Source organism: Sorex fumeus, unplaced genomic scaffold (assembly GCF_029834395.1).
Source record: "Sorex fumeus unplaced genomic scaffold, SorFum_2.1 ptg000047l, whole genome shotgun sequence".
In the NCBI taxonomy this organism is placed as follows: domain Eukaryota; kingdom Metazoa; phylum Chordata; class Mammalia; order Eulipotyphla; family Soricidae; genus Sorex; species Sorex fumeus.
In genome coordinates, this window is record NW_026606104.1 from 37,822,381 (window position 1) to 37,843,431 (window position 21,051).

General features: G+C 41.7%; 1 protein-coding gene across 20 annotated transcripts in view; it reads right to left on the bottom strand.

Moving 5' to 3' along the window:
* Nucleotides 1–8,713: 8,713 nt before the first annotated feature.
* Nucleotides 8,714–21,051, bottom strand: part of EIF4G3 (eukaryotic translation initiation factor 4 gamma 3) — a 355,974-nt gene continuing 343,636 nt past the window's right edge. For all 20 annotated transcript variants that reach the window (XM_056122565.1, XM_056122556.1, XM_056122555.1 and 17 more), the window contains 4 exons: nucleotides 19,539–19,685; nucleotides 17,744–17,825; nucleotides 13,403–13,549; nucleotides 8,714–9,341 (listed from right to left, as the gene is read on the bottom strand). In XM_056122565.1, coding sequence (XP_055978540.1) covers nucleotides 9,160–9,341; nucleotides 13,403–13,549; nucleotides 17,744–17,825; nucleotides 19,539–19,685 — 558 coding nt within the window. In that variant the 3' untranslated portion in view covers nucleotides 8,714–9,159. The remainder of the gene's footprint in view (nucleotides 9,342–13,402; nucleotides 13,550–17,743; nucleotides 17,826–19,538; nucleotides 19,686–21,051) is intronic.

A 21,051-nucleotide genomic window follows, 5' to 3' on the forward strand; every position in this document is an offset into this window, starting at 1 on the left:
AGATTATACTTTTCAAGTCATAATTATGAAATTGAATCCATTTGTTTAAGAAAAAAAGAAAAATGAAGTTCCAAAAAGGTGGTGGTGATAGAAAGGAGTCTTTCCTTTTCATAATTAAATCTTTAAAAATTGTTTCTAAAAAAATTGTTTCTTTGGCAGGAGATGGAGGGGGCGGAGGAGAGGGGTGCATTCTTGGGGATTCTTGGTCTTTCCACTTACAAAGCAAAGTAAAACTGTATGAGAAAATGGAATCTTTTCCAAAAGGAAAAGCCAAGAAATATTGGCTTTGAGTATTCTTGAAGTGCTCTTATTCTTAAAATACTTGACTGTAAAAGTTTTAATTTAAAGTGTAGAAAAAGTAGCATAGTTTTTGAGAGCTATACAGATAAAGACTTAAGATTGTTAGTTTAACTTTAAAAATTATTCACTTTACCATCAGTGATGCTCCTGCTCTTCTCATTAGATAAAATATTTTGACTGAAATGACCCTAAATGGTGATATTCAAATTGAACAATTTTGTTTTATCTTCTTCTGTTTTATCTTCTGCTTCTATCTTCTGTTTGGTTCAGGCTATTGGACTTCAGGGAAAATAAAAACCTGAAGCTAGCTTTAAGGAAAAAAATTGGGGTCAGGATGTAGTTGAATTATTAGAGCATTTGCATTGAATGTGTGAGGTGGTAAGTTTAACAGCACCACCAAAAATAAATAAAAAGTCTAATCAACTGGAAAGTTTCTTTGGTAGGACTGTCTTGTTACCTAAAGTAGTTGCCATTCCCTATATTAGAAAAAAGATCAGAGATGGATGTAACAAAATATACATTTTAAAGTTCTTAGTTCATGATTTTATAGTAAAAGCTAGATAATTTTTTTCCTTTTTTAAATTTTTTTTTAGCCACACCCAGCAGTGCTCAGGGCTCACTCCTGGTTCTGTGCTTAGGGGACTCTCCTGGTGGTACTTGGAGAACCGTATCAAACCCCAGAGGATAACATGTAAGGCAAGTGTCTTACCTATGTATTGCCTCTCTGGTCTTCAAATATTTTTCTATGTAGGGCAATACATAAATGATAAAGGATACTAATTGTTAGTCCTGTGCAAAATAGGATTTGGCAATGTCTTACTGCAAATCCTAGCAAAAGTGGCCACTAAAAGCTTCACTCGGGTCTAGTAGCTGTTTCAGACTTCAGAATGTGTTAGGAAAAACAATAATTAAGATGTTTTTAACAATACAAAGAATATTAAAGAGTTCTCGACCACAGCACCATCTTCCTAGAAGCTTCCACACCGTGAGCCAAGTGGAGGAGGCTAAGAGTAAAAGCTAAAAGACGAGGCAGAGGCCAACTGCTAGCCTGTCCAATGGGCACAGAAGTGGACACAAGGAATGAGAGGTCAGGGATGCTGGTACAAACCAATACTGCACGCTGTCCAAAATGTGTCTCTGTGGCTCTGGAAAACATCATCTCATCGGATCTCTGTGACAACCTTTGAGAGACTCTCCTTGCTTATATCAAAGCAGTTCCTTTTTGGTCCTTTGCCCTGGACCTGACTTTCTGGATGAATATGTCCTTGATTGTGGCTGAAGATAAGACAAGAACAATAAATGATCCCTTCTGTGTTGGCTGAAATAAGGAGAAATTTGCAGATAAGCTATGATCCCCTATAGTTCTGGAGATGGTGTAATCAATTATATGTGGCTGAATATGACAAAGTCAGACAGTGATAGAAAAAGAACACTGGACAGCAACAGAATGTGTCATAGATATTCTAGGCAGCATGCTGAGTGCTTGCTCAGACGCCTTTAGTAAATCCTCACAACTCAACTGAACCTGGACTGGCCACACTACACACTACCCTGCCCTCGCCGGTAGTAACATTTTGTTTAAGATGAAGCTTATTAAAGTATGAGTCTTAGGCCAGCAGCAACATTTGCATCTGTGAAATCATGAGAAATTCAGATTCACAGATCTCCAACCTACTAAACCAGAACCTGAAGGAATTGGGACAAGAAAGAGAAACATTTGACAAGTGTTTCAGTTGATTTTTCGGCACACTGGAGTTTGAGTACCATTGCCTAGGAGTATTCATCTCCCTGCCAGTTTACAGTTTTTTCAAAAGTTAACTAAAATTTGCTCGAGCGGGCCCAGTAACGTCTACATTGGAGACTTTGTTGTTACTGTGTCTGGCATATCGAATACTCTCGGTAGCTTGCTGGGCTCTCCGAGAGGGGCGGAGGAATCGAACTCGGGTCGGCCATGTTGGCTGCGTGCAAGGCAGACGCCCTACCCGCTGTGCTTAAAGAACCTTTTTTGAGCAGGTCATGCTCTTCAGTGGTAGAGCTCATGCTCATGGTTTTTTTTTTGTGTATGATGTCTGGAGTCTGATCCTCAGCACCACAAAAAAAAACCCTTTCATTTTCTAATCTATAATCCAGAAACAAGTGCCTCCTACATAAGTATCCAGTAAGAATACACATTATGGGCCCAAGCGATAGTACAATGGCTAAGGCTCCTGCTTTCCTTGCACGCTGCTGACCCCTGTTCTATCCCCAGAACCACGTATGATTCCCTAGGCAGTGTCATAATGATCCCTGAGGGCAGAGCCAGGAGTAAGCCCTGAGCACCAGTGACCCCCAAACCAACCAACCAAACAAAAAGAACAAGAAGTTAAAGACAGAAAATTTTTGAGTCTCTGTTTCTGATACTGTAAACACCAATGGGGTTTGCTAAGTGCTGGGTTGGAGTTCAAAGTGAAAAGTAATTCCATGTATGAGTTCACTTATTTGAAATAACCACAACAGACAATCCACAGAAAGAAAACAGTAGATGTTTATTTCTCAGGTTAAGGAGAGTGGCCAGACAAGGAGCGGCTGCTCAGGGGCATGTTCTCCCCTTGGCCCTCTAAGATGAAAATATTCTGGAATCAGATAGCGGTGATGACTGTTTACTGAAACTTCTGATGTGCACACTGTATTCTCTAAGAGGATGCCTTTCATAGAATGTGGAAAAAGAAAAAGAAGAAAAAGAAAAAAAAGAAGAAATGCAAAGGAAAAAGAAAGAAAAAAGGAAAAAAAGCAAAAAAACAATACAAGAAAGCAATACAAATGTTATTTTCTACAACATGGGGATTATCAGGGTAGTTAAAAAAATCAATGGCTGTTGGCACTGGTGGAGGGATGGGTACTGGATCATTGTATAACTGAAACCCAAGCACAAAAATTTGTAAGTCTACAACTGTACCTCATGGTGTTTCACTAATAAAAATTTTAAAAAAATCAATGGCAAGGTCAAATTGGAAAACTGGATCCTCATTGTATTATCATCTTGGGAGGTGGTATGGGGTCCTACCCAGGGGTGCTTGGCGGGGGAAGCATACCAAGTGATGCCCAGGAACTGTTCCCAGGTACTGGGATCAAACCCGAGTCAGCAGCATGTGAAACAAGCTCCTTTACTCCTGTACTAATTCTCCAGCCATGTGTCTTTCTTTCTTTCTTTTTCTTTCTTTCTTTCTTTCTTTCTTTCTTTCTTTCTTTCTTTTCTTTCTTTCTCTCTCTCTCTTTCTCTCTTTCTCTCTTTCTCTCTTTCTTTCTTTCTTTCTTTCTTTCTTTCTTTCTTTCTTTCTTTCTTTCTTTCTTTCTTTCTTTCTGGCATATCCAGCAGTGTTCAGGGCTTACTCCTGGATCTGTTCTCAGTAATCACTTCTGGCAGGTTCAGGGGAATTTATGAGTTGCAGGGAACCGAACTCGGGTTGGCTGTGTGCAAGGCAAGTACTCCACTGGCTGTACTATCATTCTGACCGACGGATGTATTTAAAAAAAAAAAACATGTATTTTTATAATGGAAATACATAATTAGATCTGATAGGTGGAGTATTTTGCTGTCTAGAATTCTTTTGATTTAAATGTAGCAGTGTGAAACCAAATATGAATAAAAGTCCAAGGGCGAGAGAAAACCATGTCGGTTCCTTTGTGCCTTGAGCACAGCCAAAGTTCCTCTTTGAAGCCACTAGAAGAAACTCAGGGAGAGCTCCACATGGAGAGCCTGGAGCCAGCCCCAAACATGGAAGCTTCCACATGCAGGGATGTGGCCATACAATCCTCAGTCCCAGTAGGATTTGTACAGGATGTGCAGGTGGAGAACCAAGGACATCTAGTTGCCGTGGGTATCGCTAAATGTAAGCAATATCGAGTTATTTTCTTGGAACAAATTCAGGATCCTTTGGATGTGAAGAGAAAGGAAAAGGTAGCCGGATACTCAGGAGTGTTTTCCCGGTGGCTGCCACTTTGTCTGGTGAGAGAGACTGAATGTGCAAATAGCCTATTTCACCATCAAGATGACATCAGCCCTCTATGATAACTATGTGAGCTAAAAGAAATATTTTCTGTGTGCATTCTTTAAAATACATTCCAAAAATCTGGACTTAGATATGTTGATTTCTTTTTATTAATATTTTGGAAAGGGTTTGGATTTACTAGTTTCTTGTTATCCTACTAATATGTTCCTATTTTTCTTAGTGTTTGCATATGTATTTAAAACATCCCATCCTTTTATTTTTTGAGGAAAAGGCACCCAAGAATAGCAAATTCTTTGGAGAGTATATGGAGGTTAGATAAGACTACCTTTGGATTTCATTGTTGCAAACAAGTCTACAATGGTTCTAAAATAGAATAAGACAACCACTAAATCAAAGATTAACGAGGGCAACTGGAGCAGACTCTTCTGAGACGCCTAGCATGCCATTTTTTTCCATAAAAACATGTGCCTGAGAGAGTAGTGGCTGATTCACTGCTACGCTCCCTAGGCAGTTGATGCTCATGATTTTAATCAGTGAATTAACCAAGTTCATGAAGTCCAGGCAAGAATTGAAATCGGTTTATTTTTAGTTTGTTTTTGGGCCACACATAGCTGTGCTCAGGATTTACTCCTGGCACTGTGCTCAAGGGATCAGTCTTGACAGGCTCAGGGGACCATCTGGGATGCTTGGGATTGAACCTGGCTTGGCTGTGTGCCAGGCAAGCACCCTACCCACTGCACTACCAGTCTGGCTCCCTGGGTTTATTTTTAAAACTGACATGTTTCTTTGCTAGAAGAGGAAGAATTCAAATTATTTTACCAGACAGTTTACTGACTGACTAGAACAATTTGATCAATTTAACCTCCAGTGATGAACCTGCTTCTAAAATTTAAATGGGAGTTTTCATGATACATTGAAAGACTTCAGACATGTCCACGGAGCCTATGCATTTTTCTTTCCCTCTTTGCGTGAGGAGAGAACTCCCAAGCAGCACTCAGGAAGCACTAAGGGGCCAACTCCTGTCATTATACAGTTAACTGGCAATGTTGGGGCCCAGGGATGTGCTGGAGCTGGTTGGGCCGGCAGTGCTCAAACCTTCAGGGTTACAATGGGGCTATATGATACTGGGGGTGGATACCAAATAGGGCTTTTTTTTTTTTAAATCCCTGAGCTATCTTCTGGGTCTCAGATAACCCATTTTAAAACAAAAAATAGTAAGCCAAACTTTGCTTTCTAGTAAGAAGACTGTGAAGAGGGTATCATGACAATGTTCTGCAGGTCAGTTGTCATTAGTAGCGGTCACTGGTCCCTTTATGCTTATATTTTGTCCTTAGATTCTTATTGTTGTCTTATCCAACATTTCATGTATAAAAACTAGGCATTTTCAAAATTATTTTGTGGTCCATTACATTCATGCTGTGTGTCTGATTTCAAACTATTTTTTGGTTGTTTTGTTTTGGGCCACACCAGGTGGTGCTCAGGACTTTCTCCTTACTCTTGGCTCTGAGCTCAGGGATCACTCTACCCAACTGTACTATTGCTCCAGCCCGTCAAACACCATTACTGTTATTGAACTGTATATTTATAGCTAAAGTTTCTTTCAGCCCTTATAAATTCCCCTCCCCAACCCCGCCCTGCCCCCAAGAGTCCTTGCTCTCCAGGGCTGATTGCTCAAAGCTAGAGTGCATGCTTGCATGCAGAAGCCAAGGGTTTGACCACCAGCCCCACATGGTCTCCTGTGCAACACACACGGAGTCTGGAATGGCACTCCCCGCCCCATGTCTAAGATTCTTTCTCCAATTCCTTATTTTGAAGAATATAAATGAAGAGAATATAAAGAATATAAAAGTTATATGTGTTTTGTATTTGGACCACACTGGGCTGTGCTCAGGGCTTACTCTTGGCTCTGGGGTTATTCTTGGTGGTGCTCAATTGGCCGTAAGTCATACTAGAGATTGAACCCTGGGGTAGCCGCTTACAAGGCAAGCATTCTACCTGCTTTATCCTCTCTGGTCCTTACTTGTTCACATTTAGAATACCACGAACAGATTCTCCCTACCACTTTAAACTTTTTCCAAGTGAGATCTCTGCAAACAGCTTCGAGGAGGCAGCCATCACCCTTTCCTCGGCCTCACCACCCTTCACCTCTTGACAGTGCTGTCACCCCCTAAAAACCTCCATGCTCAGCAGGGATCAGAATTCTTGGCATCACAATTCTTGGATTCTGGTAGCTGCTACAAACCAGGGAAATCAATTCTTCCAAATCAAAGACCCAGGCAGAGCTTGTAGCCAAATCCCTGAGTAGTGTCCCATTTTTTATGACAGATACTGTCACAAGACTGTCAGAAGGCTTTCAGGACGTGGGTCTTCAAGAATGGCTCTTTTTCACTCACAACATCTATGTGGGCTCAAGCAGGGGAAATCTTGAAGCTACTACACTCTGAGGATACTTTTTTTTCTGCTATGGAAAATTTGTCCTTGCGCTTCGGAAATCTTGCCAAGTCTGTTATTTTGGAAACTTCATTGCAGATGGAAGACAGAAGCACTCTTTGGTTACTCAGATAAGTTTATTTGGGAGCAGCCTGGCTTTCTTCAGAAACACATTTTATAGGGTGAAGGCTGCAAACAACTAAAATGGAAAACTATCTGTAAAAACTGCAATTTCATTTAAAAAAAATCAAAGAACCAAAAAACTAAAGTCAAAATCCAAACACAGCATGCCATTGTCTGGAGGAGAAAAAGGCCCAAATCAGAGCCTGTTTTATACTCACCAGAATGACCTGAGTGAAAATGAAGACAGGAAACAATGTGATTTTCACACACATGGTATTGGTTTGGTTTAAACCATGCTGACTTTCACGGAAGTGTAATTTAGGGCTGTGGTTTTCAGCTTTATACACCAGCACCCATCCATGGAAAAGTGAAAGCCACCGACTCAGAAGGCCTAGAGACAGCGGAGTGGCGAGAGTGTGCTGCATCAGGGAGTCAGTGAAGCCATTAATACGATCCCTGCACACCCCATGAGCCTGAGTGTGACCTCAGCAGCTGTATTCTCTGTGCTCCCTGGTGCCAAGACAAAGGATGCAATCTCTGAAGTCCCACTCCTAAAGTGTGCAAACCACAGTGAGCCCCACAATCAGAAGCATGTGGACCCTCAACCCAGTGTGTGTGAGAACCCTGGCCCTCGCACAAACAACAACAAAGGGAAAGAATGGAGAAAAAAAGAACTCGGTGTATTTTAGCCTGTTTCTTTTATTCTTCTTCTGGCCACTATTGTTGTGGAGGACACACCTGGTGATGGTCTGGGGGCCCAGGACCTTCCAGGGTTGCCCTGGAGACCCTGAAGCGTGGAGGATTCAATTCAGCACCACCCACAGGCACTGTGTGTCCTTGACCGCATGAGCCACATATCCTGGGCTATGTTTCTTTCACTCGTTTTTGTTTTCTTGGCCACACCGGGTAGAGCTCAGGGCTTGCGGCTCTGCACTCGGGGATCACTCCTGGCAGGAACTGGGGGATCAAATGGGGTGCTGGGGATTGAATCTAGGTTGGCTGTGTACAAGGCAAGTGTCCTACCTGCTGTATATGGCTCCAGCCCAGGTTTCCTTGGACTCTAAGGCGTGGGTGGCAACTGATGACTTTAAAAGCAGTGGTGGTAGTGGACTTAAAGTGAACTGGTGTCCTGATCTCTGACACGTCAGGGGGAGCACTTGCTCACTTAAAACTTAGCACTTAGTCTTCCTCCCACGCTAAAGGTATTCCTAGCAGGCTGGAAAGAAGCTACTCCCAGATTTCCAGAGACGCTTCCCCCAGGGTCCCCCTCCCAACAAGAAACTTTGCCTTTTCCAAGTGACGGCACATAGATGAATACAAGTTCACACCACATGCGTACACACACGTGCATGCACACACACGCCTCAACAAGTGACCTGGATTAGACCACGAGTAGCCGGCAGCACCCCCAGGAATGGTGCCCAGGCAGCAGCTGTCAAAAGGAGAAGTCACTTTACTTGCTTTTAAACTTGCAATGTTTGTCTTTATTTTGTTCTTTATATTTTGAAAGTGAAAAGAAATAGTACTGAGTCAATTTCTTTTTTGTTTTTTTTTTTAAATATTTGTTCTATGTATTTACAAGCCTTAAAGTTGCTCTAAAGTTTTCAAAAGTATTAAGAGTACTTTTCCCCGGGTAGCACTTTTTTTTTTTTTAAACAATTCTTGGAGTTCTCTGGTCCACAGCATTTCCTTCTGTTCCAAGGTTATGTATATTTTGATTACTATTGTGATTTTAAATTTTCTGAAGCAAGCTGAGAGGCAGGCAGAAAGACTTGATGCCCCCCCCCAAAAAATCTTTCTTACCTTGTTCACCCCAAGCCTTCTTAAATCTGGACTAACTACTATGCTTTAAAACAAACGTGAGGTGCATCTGAAGGGGAGGGAAATTTATTTCTCTGCTTTTCTATTATACAAGTTGTTTACAGAAACTGCAAATTAAAAAATTACACTGACATTTGCAGTCCTTAAAATAAATTAAAAAGTTCTCAACTTTTTTTTCTTTTTTCTTTTTGCTAAACGGATGTGTTTTTTAAAGTATGAGTCCTTGTTTAAAAAGAAAAGATTAAAACAAAATATTTTCTATAAATAATACATGTATTTTGGTTTTGGTGCCCCCGCCCTCAGGTCTGAAGTTTGCTTTTTTCCAGTACCTTTTTCCTCCATGATCACCTTTGTTCTCTTTCCCCTCTCCCACTCGTGCACTCGTGGGGGTTTCTGCGAGAATTGGCCTTGCTGCACTGTGATTGGCGAAGACGTGAAACTTTTTAAAAAAATACTTAAATTGTTTCTTTCGTTTCTTTTTTGTGTATTTGAAGACTTAGTTATCCTCAGACTCCTCTTCTGCTTCCCGCAGCCACGTGAAGAATGCGGTGACAGATTTCAGAGCCACACCCTTCCCGTTCTGCTCTGCAGGGTCCTTGCTGCTTTCCCATTTGTAGAAGGCATCCTCGGAGATCACCTCCTCGTCATACAGGCAATCAAAGAACATCCGCAGCAAATCTGCAAGGGAGGAGGGGGAAACACAAAAAGCCGTCAGCCTGGGGGGCACGTGAGGGAAAGACTGCATTTCCAAGCAATGACTGAACGCTACGGTCATTCCCATGGAGGAGAGTGCCCGGGAGAATTCATCACACTTCCCCTCTTAAAGGGATGATAGCGAAACACCCTGTTGAAAGAAAGGGAAACAGAACATAATTGGATGACTGTAACGTTGTTGTATGAGAAACAGAAAGTCAGTAAGAGAATAAATTTCAGGGCAGGGAGATAGTAACAGTGGTAAGGGCACACGCTTAGCAGGGGTGCCTGACCCAGTCTGGCTTCAACCCCAGCACCACAGTCTCCTGAACATTGCTGTGTGCAGCCTTGGAGGTCCTCCAGCACTGTCAAGGGTGGCTCCAAAGGCCCTTGGCATCCCCAGGGTAGCCTGGTATCACCAGCGTTGCAGAGCCCCATACCATAGCATCCTCCAGGCCTTGTAATGACCTGTTGGGAACTGCTGGTGGGGTTCACAGGCCTCCTGAGCACTACACAGTAGTCCTCTGCAACCTCACAAAAAGGAGTAAATCCTAAGGGTTCTTTTTTGGGGGGGGCGGGCTTTTGGAGGGAGGCCTCACTCGGCGATGCTTAGGGGTTACTCCTGGCTCTGCACTCAGAAGTTACTCCTGGTGGTGTTCAGGGAACCATATGAGATGCCAGGGAATGAAACTGGATCGGCTATGTTCAAGGAAAACGCTCTACCTGCTATACTATCACTCTGGCCCAATTCTAAGAGTTCCTGTCTCTGAGAATTTTAAAATCCTTTTAATTCTTCTCTTATTCTGGCTATATGAGAATGTGTAAGTTACAAAATGTGGCCACCATTTCATAATGTATATAAATCAAACCATCAGGGTAAGTACCTAAAACACACAGACTAATGTATGCCGATTATTTCTCAATAAAACTAAGAGGACTGGAGAGACAGTATGGCTCATGCCACTGACGCTTCTTGAATCCCATCATGAATCCGTGGAACCATGTATGGTCCTGTGTGTACTGAAAGAGGTCCCTCCTGAGCACTGAGCCAGGAATAGCTCCCAAGTACCATCGGGTGTGGCCCATCTCCTCTCCTATCGCAAATAAACAGTGAACTAAACCTTAGAAGAAAAATTTTTAAGTCTATGTTTAAATTACTTTTTAATTTCTACTTTATTCAGTTTCAACTATTTTCTGGTAATGTTGATATGCAACTTTCAACCTAAACACTTCAAAAATTAAATATAGGAGGGCCAGTTGAATAGTGCTGCTGGTAGGGCATTTGTCTTGCTTGTGGCCAACCCAGGTTTAATCCCCAGCACTTCTTATGGTCCCCTGAGTCTGCCAGGAGTGATCTCTGAGCACAGAGCCAGGAGTAAGCTCTGAGCACTGCCAGGCATGGCCCCAAAACAAACCAAAAAAACCCAAATGTGAGTAACTTTCTACTTGTGTCTTTATACATTTTTCCATTTGGAGTTTATAATAAAAGCATATTATTTACATAAATTTGGAGGAAAAGGCAGGACATACTTAATCCACCTTTGAATGTATTTTCAAATGAGGAGTAATAGCACATGTGGAAAAGAAGGATAAGCCTCTCTCCAGATTGCATCTAGTGAAATGACAAATGTTGACGTATTTAATTTTTGTGCCAAACCCAGTGGTGCTCAGGGCTTCCTCCTGTCTCTGGGTCAGGCATCCCTCTTAACAGGAACTGAACCTGGTTGGAAACATGCAAGGCTTTACCAGCTGTACTATCTCTCCAGCCCTGATTGTTTATCATTATCAGTGACCAGACTATCTGGATATTTTGTAATATTCTCACAATATAAGCCTACCTTACATTATTGTCAAAAAGGGAAAGTTTACTAGTAGAGATATTAAGACTGGATAGAATTTTATATTCTTTTTATTGTGAGGTGAGGTTTGGGACACACATGGCAATGCTCTGGGGTTATTCCCAACAGTGCTCAGGGAGAACAAGTAATGCCGGGATCCAACCCAGATTTCTGATAAACAAAGCATGTGTGTAGATTTTTGACTGTCTCTACTGCCCTTTGTTCTCTTTTTAAAGAAATTCCTCGACTGGGAACATAGCTCTGCAATAGAATGCACGCTTTGCTATATATAAGGTCTGAGTTTCAAATTCCAGAACCAAAACACAGCAAAATAAAAGGCAACAGAAAAAGGGGAGGAGAAATAGTATATCTGGCAGGATACTAGCCTTGCATGTGGCTGACCCAGGTTCGAGTCCTAGCACTCCATATGGTCGCCAAGTCTCCCTAGAAATGATCCCTGTCTGAGTCCAGAGCCAGGAGTAAGTTCTGGCCACTGTCCTGAGCACAGCTGTGGCCCAAAAACAAAAGCAATGGAAACCTTCGAAACTCCAAACCTTTACTTATTATGGGCTCTAAAAGATCACTTAATGTCAACTCACTGATCATTCACGTTAATGGAAAGAAGTGGAACAAACAATAATTTCAAATAAATACTGGTTTAGATAGTCACGTTGAAATTTTTCTTCAGATTTAGCTATGTAATTGTATTAGTCAATCAAACACTAAAGTTAGTTTTTGTTCTCTCTAATCCTTAGTTTACGGAGAAATAAAAGCAAGTAGCCAGGATCCTGTGGGTGATAAATCTAGGATTAAGAATCTTTCTAGAGATTACTGAAGCGGATAATTAAGGACAATGTTTCAATTTGGCTAAACAAACAGCACCAACTTCATTCAATAGCTAAACCATCTTTTTCTAAAATGGTGCTCAGGGCTTACTCTTGGCTCTGTACTCAGAAGCCAATCTTGGTGGGCTTATGGGTGCTGAAGATTGAACCCAGGTTGGCTGTGTGCAAGACAAGCGCCCTATCTGCCGTACTCTTACTCTGGCCCCAACGAAGATAATGTTCTGATTCAGATTTAGATGTCTGGTCAATTATATCCTAAAAATTGCTTGTTTCAATATTTACCTTTTTCTCTCAGAGATGGATTCATTGACATTAGGAGAGAAGAAAAACTTGCAAATGCCGTAACTTGAAAAAGTGCCAAAGAATTACTTCAGGGCCATCTCTCCAAGAGTTATGTGCCTTTTCACAAGTTTATTACTTTTTATATTTCTGGCTTAAGGGCCACACCTGGCTGTGCTCAGGACTTACTCCTGGTGCTATGCTCATGGATCCCTAATCCTGGCAGGACTCAGGGAACACATGTGATGCTGGGACTAGATCCACATAGGTGATTTGCAAGTTCAATTCCATAACCTTTGTATTATCTATCTGGCCCCTGAATTTTCAAGATGTAACGAAATACAGTTAATTTACTGATATTACTAAGACTTGGGTGTTTGTAAAGATTACTTTATCTAGCTAGCCAATTAATTATAGACCTTAAATTAAAACTAATTTATAATTACTTCATGTATTTGTTATATCTCTAAGGATTCTGATGAGTACCATCCTGTTTCATGACTAAGACCGATATCAAAGGAGGTCAGACTAATGTCAACAAGTTAAGTACTAGCTGCATGTGGCTATTTAAATTTTATTTATTTATATATTCATTTATTTTGGATTTTTGGATCACACTTGGCGATGCCCAGGACTCTGCACTCAGGAAATCACTCCTGACCATATGGGTTGCCAGGGATCGAACTTGGGTTGGCTGTGTGCTAGGCAAACACCTTACCTGCTGTACTGGCCCCTTAAATTTTAATAAAATTTCAAACTTAATCCCTTAGTCACAACAGTCACATTCAAGTAATCAACTGCCACATATCATTTTATTGACACCTTACTGCAGGACACTTATTTCCATTGTTGTAGACAGCACTGAAATTAGTGCTAGAATGAGGTTAAATGTCTATTCCAAACCAGCATCATTTTTTCATAAAAGTTCATGCAAAACTCAGGTTTATTAAAGTTACTGACTGTCTGTTACTGGTGATGTTTTATTATTACCCACCATGGATGCCTGAAACCATCTCTAAGGTTGAGCCTGGTGAAATCGCACCTATAGTCTGATTAACTGTTTCAAGAGGTCAACTCAACTTACTGGCAGGTTGATCAAGTTTTACTATGGATGCTTGTAGTGCATAAAGTGCTTGTAGCTCCTTCTCTGTGTCAGAGTCTAGGTACTTGAGTAAGATCGGCACTCTCTGCTTGATCACAGTAGTGTCCACTCGGAAGGTAGAGCAGTCAGCTAGAGGTGACAGAAAAGCAAAGTAGGATATTTAAGGAGTTCATCCAAAAAGTTCACACAATCTGTTTGAGTTGATGGGACACAATGACTGTCAGTGGAAGTAATGAAAAGAATTTGAAACCCGGATGTTCTGAAGTTTGTAAAGAGGCATTTTCTCTGAAATATGAATAAAACATGGAGAGTAATGTGTTTTTAAAAAAGGTGGGTTCTCGTCAAGACTATGAATCCCATCCTTTACCTCTAGTCATAACAAAACAGAGACCGTGGTTTTATAACATTCCAAACTACAAAAGGAACACTGAAAAGGAAGATTAAAGCAGTAGTTCATGGTCCTCTTTTCTAAAGTTTAAAATATTCAAATCCACTTTATTTTCACTAGGACGGTGAGGACTGACAGTGGTAAACAGGGCTAATCATAAATCAAACATATATGAGTATAAGGCAAAAATTCTAAAGAAACAATTATTAGTCTTATTAGTCCACGAAGGTCAAATGGATACCAAAAAACACATAGAAGAACAAGTGAGCATTCTTTATGCCAAGACGCATAAAGTTTGGGGCCTTAGAGATACAGCACAGTGGGTAGGGTGCTTGCTTTGCACATGACCGACCTGGGTTCGATCCTTTATATCCCATGTGGTCCCCAGAGTCTGTCAGGGGTGATCCCTGAGCACAAGCCAGGAGTAAATCCTGAGCACAGCTCGTTGTATGGCCCCAAAACAACAACGATAAAAAGCATAAGGTATAAGTTCTTCTTTAAGTTAGCATTAGGACACAAAATGGTTCTTCTGTAAGTTAATACTAGACCACAATATATTTTTCTGGGGGGGAGGTGGTACACCCGGCAATGCTCAGAGGTTACTCCTGGTTCTGTACTCAGGAATTACTCCTTGTGATGCTCGGGGGACCATATGAGATGCTGGGGATCGAACCTGGGTTGGTTGTATGTAAAGCAAACGCCCTACCCACTACACTTTCACGCTGGCCCAAACACAATTTTTTTTTTTTGCTTTTTGGGTCACACCTGGCGATGTACAGGGGTTACTCCTGGCTCTGCACTCAGGAGTTACTCCTGGCGGTGCTCAGGGGACCATGTGGGATGCTGGAAATCGAACCCGGGTCAGCCGTGTGCAAGGCAAATGCCCTACCCTCTGTGCTATCTCTCCAGCCCAAACACAACTTATTTTTTTTATTTTTTAATTTTTTTTGCTTTTTGGGTCACACCCAGCAATGCACAGGGGATCCTCCTGGCTCTGCGCTCAGGAATTACCCCTGGCGGTGCTCAGGGGACCATATGGGATGCTGGGAATCGAACCCGGGTTGGTCGCGTGCAAGGCAAACGCCCTACCTGCTGTGCTACTGCTCCAGCCCAAACACAACTTATTTTTAAAAGCAACTTTTAAACCTTGATTTTAAAAACACCTAAGTTTCAAAAATCTGAACTAGCTTTGAGCTGATGGAATTTTTCCTCATCACGTTTATTAACAGAAATATAGATTCTACCTAGATTGAGTGGTCTAGAATGAATAATTTCATTAAAAACTATTGAAGACTATATTCAGTTAGAATATTTAGGATTTTCACCAATCCTAATCCCCTTTCCATATATATAAAACGCATAAACATTTAATCATATAAGAAATCAAATTACCTTAGCATACAATCAGTATTAAGCAGGGAAGCAGTTTTGGTATTTTCATTCCTCACTTTTGTATTTGTATTAAAATGAATTTTGCTGAAATTAACCTTTAAATATCAGGTTAATAATATTCATTACATTCACTCTAAGTCTTGAAAGGAAGAAGGCGGCTTCAAAAAAGTGAAGGTGAACAGTTGTATGGTGCCACTAGGTCAACCTGTACCTATGGGCTGAGCATCTGCAGCCTGATGGGGCTTTCAGGCTTCCTAATACTGCAAAACTGCCGCTGTGCCTTTGGCCACTCCCGAACAACTTGGGATCAAGTTTACCAAGAAATTAAATGGCCAAAAGTTAAGGTATGTGAGAATCATGCCCACAAACCACTTCCAGCTCAGCTATACAAGCTCATTTATCAGCCTCATTTTGAGGACCCATAAATAAATAAAGCTGCAGTTAATCTTGGACCCGTGCATGGCTGAATAAAAACAACTGTCCTGTCCTCCCGTTGTTCATCGATTTGCTCGAGCAGGCCCAGTAACGTCTCCATTGTGAGACTTCTTGTTACTGTGTTTGGCATACTGAATACTCTCGGTAGCTTGCCAGGCTCTCCGAGAGGGGCAGAGGAATCGAACTTGGCTTGGCCGGGCTGGCTGTGTGCAAGGCAAATGCCCTACCACTGTGCTATCACTCCAGCCCACATGGCTGAACAAACCCGGTTAAATGAGAGCGGGGCGGGTCAGCCTGGAACCCACCCAAGCAGAACCCCTGGCAGAAGCTTGCTCTCACAATCCAAAAGTCGCAGCCACACTCCCAGCCTGACTCCATCATCTCCGGACGATCTCACTGAGACATAATCTGCTGAAAATTCTGGTATGCGGGTTTTGTGATTAAGATCTCCAGGCTTTCTCAGGGTCTGGATGGGCTACCTCCCCCCAAGCTCCCTGTACTTCTGGAACTTTGACAGTCACATCCACACCCCAAAGCTGCCATCCAATTGAAAAGCTACTCCAGACTTACCGTCCTGATAAAAATACCGAATGCCCTGAACAAACCATAACCTCTTCGCGCCTGTATTGCAAATCGTAATGCATAAAAGGAAAAGGAAAGAGAGAGAGCAAGACGGAAAGTGCCTCCCATAGAGGGAGTCTGGGGTGGAGGTTGGGATGCTGGGGGATGGCGGGAGGGAAACAGGGGGCATTGGTGGTGGGAAATGTACACCGGTGGAGGGATGGGTGCTGGATCATTGTATGATTGAAACTGAATTATGAACAGCTTTGTAATGGTCTATCTCATGGATATTCAATTAAAGAAAAGTCATGTGGAGTTCATGCTGAATTCAGTCAGCTTAATCAATGGGTGAATAAACAGCAGTACATTATAAAAAAAAGAAGGGGCTGGAGTGATAGCACAGTGGGTAGGGCGGTTACTTTGCACTTGCCCGACCCGGGTTTGATTCCCAGCATCCCATTTGGTCCCCTGAGCACTGCCAGGGTTAATTCCTGAGTGCAGAGTCAGGAGTGACCCCGGTGCATCACCAGGTATGACCCAAAAAGCAAAAAAAACAAAACAAAACAAAAGAAAAAAAAGAGAGAAATATGTGTATTTCTTTTTCTTTTTCTCTTTCTTTCTTTTTTGCTTTTTGGGTCACACCCAGCAATGCTGAGGGGTCACTTCTGGCTCTGCACTCAGGAACTACTCCTGGCGGTGCTTGGGGGACCATATGAGATGCCGGGGATCAAACTCGGGTCGGCCGCGTGGAAGGCAAATGCCCTACCCGCTGTGCTATCGCTCCGGCCTCAATACGTGTGTTTTTGAAGTCTGTGTTGTTATGAAAGAGAAAGATTTGATAAACAGATTTCACTTTTATTTTTTAAAAAAAGTTAAGGTGAAAAGGAAAGAAAAGGGGCGGGAGCAATAGTACATAGGGTAGGGTAATTGCCTTGCAAGTCGCCCTCTTGGGTTCGATCCCTGATACCCCATATGGTCCTCTGAGTACTGCCAGGATTGATTCCTGAGTACAGAGCTAGGAGTAACCCCTGAGCATTGCTGGGTGTGGCCCCAAAATCAAAACAAAAACAAAAGTAAAGGAAAAAGCACAAACAATAGAGTATAAAACCACCCAAGAAGCATCACGATCCTTCTGCTAAGAGCTCAGGGCATGCAGTAGCTGCTCAGATAGGGTTCTATGCAAGAAAAACAGTTACATTTGCCTCCCTGATCAAGACAGCCAGGCTGAAAAGAAAGAAACTGTATCCAATAGTACATAAACCTAAGAAATTTTGTTATCTTTTTTTTTTGGAGGGGGGGAGAGGAGCGGGGTACAACTGGCTCTGTGTTCAGGAATTACTCCTGGCTCTGCATAAGGGACATATGGGATGCCAGGGATTGAACCCAGGTAGGCTGTGTGAAAGGCAGCACCCTACCCGCTGTACTACTGCTCCATTCCCAGAAACCCAAGAAGTTCGAAAGACAATATGAAGTCAGACCTGTAACATCAGGAGTTGACATACTAGGACTTCGGATGTTAAAGAACTGCTTTCAGAAATGTTACTTACCTATGATAGCTGCTTTACAAACCGCTGTCATTAAAGCTCTAAGGAATGTAGGTGAACTCATCTGGCTTTCATCTAAATTAGCCTGAAATCAAAAGTAAAGTAATAGTTAAAGTTTCCCTTGCATACAAGAGAAATTAAACCCTTTAAATAAATTTCCATCTGGCACTAGGACAAACAGGGCCTATTTTAACCTTCTTGCAAAAATCAGTTTTCCTAGTCAGTGAAAAATACTTGAGGGCTGGAGAGAGGCTACAGGAGATAAGGTGAGAAGCAGAAACCCCAGTTCAATCCCCAGAACTGAATATTGCAAGCACTGCTAGGGACTGTTCCCTGAGCGCAGCAGAGTCATGACTGAGCCCTGAGCACTGTTATGGGTGGTCCCCAAACAACCCTCCAGTTTGAGCTCAGTATGGTAAGTCTGCTAGCAGTTTCCAACCACTGCCTGGTATGGCCCTAACACCCCTCCCAACTATTTTAAGAACGAATGAAAGATCCTAGAAATGGAGACAAGAGGAGAAAATGGATCCTAGAAAAGGAGACAGACTATTATGGACAAGCGGAGAGGGCCCTTGCCTTGCATGTGGCCGACCTGAGTTTGATCCCCAGCATCCCACATGGTTCCCTGAGCATCACCAGGAGTAATTCCTGAGTGAAGAGCCAGAGTAACCTCTGAGTATCACTGGGTGTGGCCCAAAAAACAAACAAAAATAAAACAGACTATTTCAATTAAACTATTTCCAACTAGGTAAAAATATTATTATCCACAATAGACATAGAAAAATATTTTGAAACCCTCACAAACCATCAGATGTTTTATTGTTCCTCCATGCTTGGAAGTGTTAAAAACAACAACAACAACAGGGCCAGAGATTTAAGTCAATAAGCTGAGTGCATGCTTTGCATGTGGGAGGCCTGTGTTTAATACCTGGTACCACAGAGTCTCCCAATACTATAGGGAACAACCCCGAGCACAGAGCTGGGCATAGTCCCCAAGCACAAGTTTGGGGTGGTTCAAACCCCCAAACAAACAAATAAATAACCTATCATAAATACTACAAAAGATTTATGTAACTAGACGAGTCCTCCAGGGCTTTAAAAAACAAATTTGTACAATTAATGAAAACAAAAGAACTGTACACAAACCACAGAAACCTACATAAAACCTACATAAAAAAATTTAAGGGACTATAATCACAGATTGAAAATGAACATAATAAACAGATTCTACAAGATAAATCTGGAACAAAAAAGTTTTCAGAAAGGAGTGTTATAAAAATGTATTTTTATAACATATTTTATAACTACATATATATATACACACTGCTTATTAATTTTTAATGAAACCCTCAGAAAAATGGCTTAAAGTTCTGAACATTTTTACCTAATTTCATAAAATACTGTGAATTTTTTAGAAGTAGGAAAATAATGAGTTTTAAAAACCCATGTAAAAATGAAAAGAAAACCCATGTAAGAATAAAAAATTCATTAAAGCTTAATGAAAAAGCTTTAGGTTAAGAATGTGAATTATGGGGTCGGAGCAATAGCATAGTGGATCGGGCATTTGTCTTGCACACGGCCGACTTCAGTTTGATCCCGGCATCCCATATGGTCCCCTGAGCACTGGCAGGAGTAATTCCTGAGTGCAGATCCAGGAGTAACTTCGGACCACTGCTGGTGTGAACCAAAAAAGCAAAATAAAATAAATAAATAAAAGACGAAAAGGAATGTGAATTAAGGGAATCCCACTTGAGTCTTTCTTGCAGAGATATTACTGAAGGTGACATAGTCTTTATACCTCTACCCAGTCAAAGATCTGTTCATCATTTGCTTTGTCCTCAGTAATGAGCTTCTCAAGTCGCTTATATAGCTCTTCAGCAGAGAGTTCTTTCTTCAAAAGTGCTTCAGAGGAACAGGAACTGTCAGACTCGATAAAGTCCAACTTCTGAAATTTAATTATGTTAAAAATATTAATATAATTCAATATCATTATCACCATGGGAGGACAGAAGATCTTTATCCCAGGTATCTTATTTACCTGGGATTAAAAATAATCAGAAATCATTTTACATTTATCGTTTTGAAGGATCCTCATTTCATTACCCTCCTGAAAGTTTCTACAACTTATGCCACAGATCTTAAAAAAAATTTTTCTTAAAAACAAAACAGAGACACCAGCAGCTGAGTTATCTCAGGAGGGCCTTGTCACCACTTGGCCAAGATCTTTGGACCCTAGGCCAGATGGGGGAAGACCGAGTCCCTGCCCTGCAAAGGCCGGGAGCTTGGTCACCCGCATCAGGCTCCTGCTGCTGCTGCTGCCAGAGAAATAGCCCAGCTTCACGACTGATCTCAAGAGAAATCAGAGAGACACCTGCAGTTGATCGTCCCAGCTCCAAGGAACAAGAAAATGTGATGGAAAGCACACTAAGCTCAGTGGGTGAAAACAGTAACACAGAAGGCCCAACTTGCACCTAAAAGCTCAGTAAATCTTCAGGCCAGGACTTTAGCGACATCATTATGAGATATATGCTGTAATAAGCAATGTAAAGTAACTTAGTTAGTGCCTGCTAAGGGAGTAGGGCGTGGAGGGTGAGTAGGAACCTAGGGAGGGAAGAGTCCACACTGGTGGTGAGGCTGGTGCTGGAATACTGAATACCTGAAACAAGTGTATTGTGAACAACTTTGTAAATCATGGTGAGTAAAGTCAAAAAAACTCAAAACTAACCAGGGGTCCTGAGATGTGGCTCAGTGATGGTAACTGCCTTGCATGCATGAGGCCTCTTCAAGTCTAGTCCCTGGCACTACACCATACTGTTACTAATACCAGAGTAGTGATGAAAAGGCAAGGAAATGGAATAAAATAAATTAAAACAACTCCTCCAGTATGATTTATCTGGCCATATTTACCTCCATATCCCTGAGTTTCAATCTAGCTTTTAGCTCTGACATAGCCCTAAAGAAAGGCAGAAATACTGTAATAAATTAATTCCTTCTGTAGCCCATGGTTTAGTTTAATATCAATACTGCCACAGGGAATCTGTCAAAATTCTGTAGTTTTTATTTTTTTAATCCTTTCAAATACCTCCTAACCATTCTGAATCGAAATGTGAAATTGTATTTTTGGGTTTACTCCTGGCTCTGTGCTCAGGGATCACTGTTGGAGGACTTTGGGGAACCATATAGAGTGCTTGGGATTGAACCAGAGTTAGCCGTGTGCTAGGCAAGTACCAGACTCATTACTAGAGCTCCAGTCCTCTCATTTTTCAAGGACTTTTCAATGGACAGACACAAAATCTGGGTTGACATTTTTC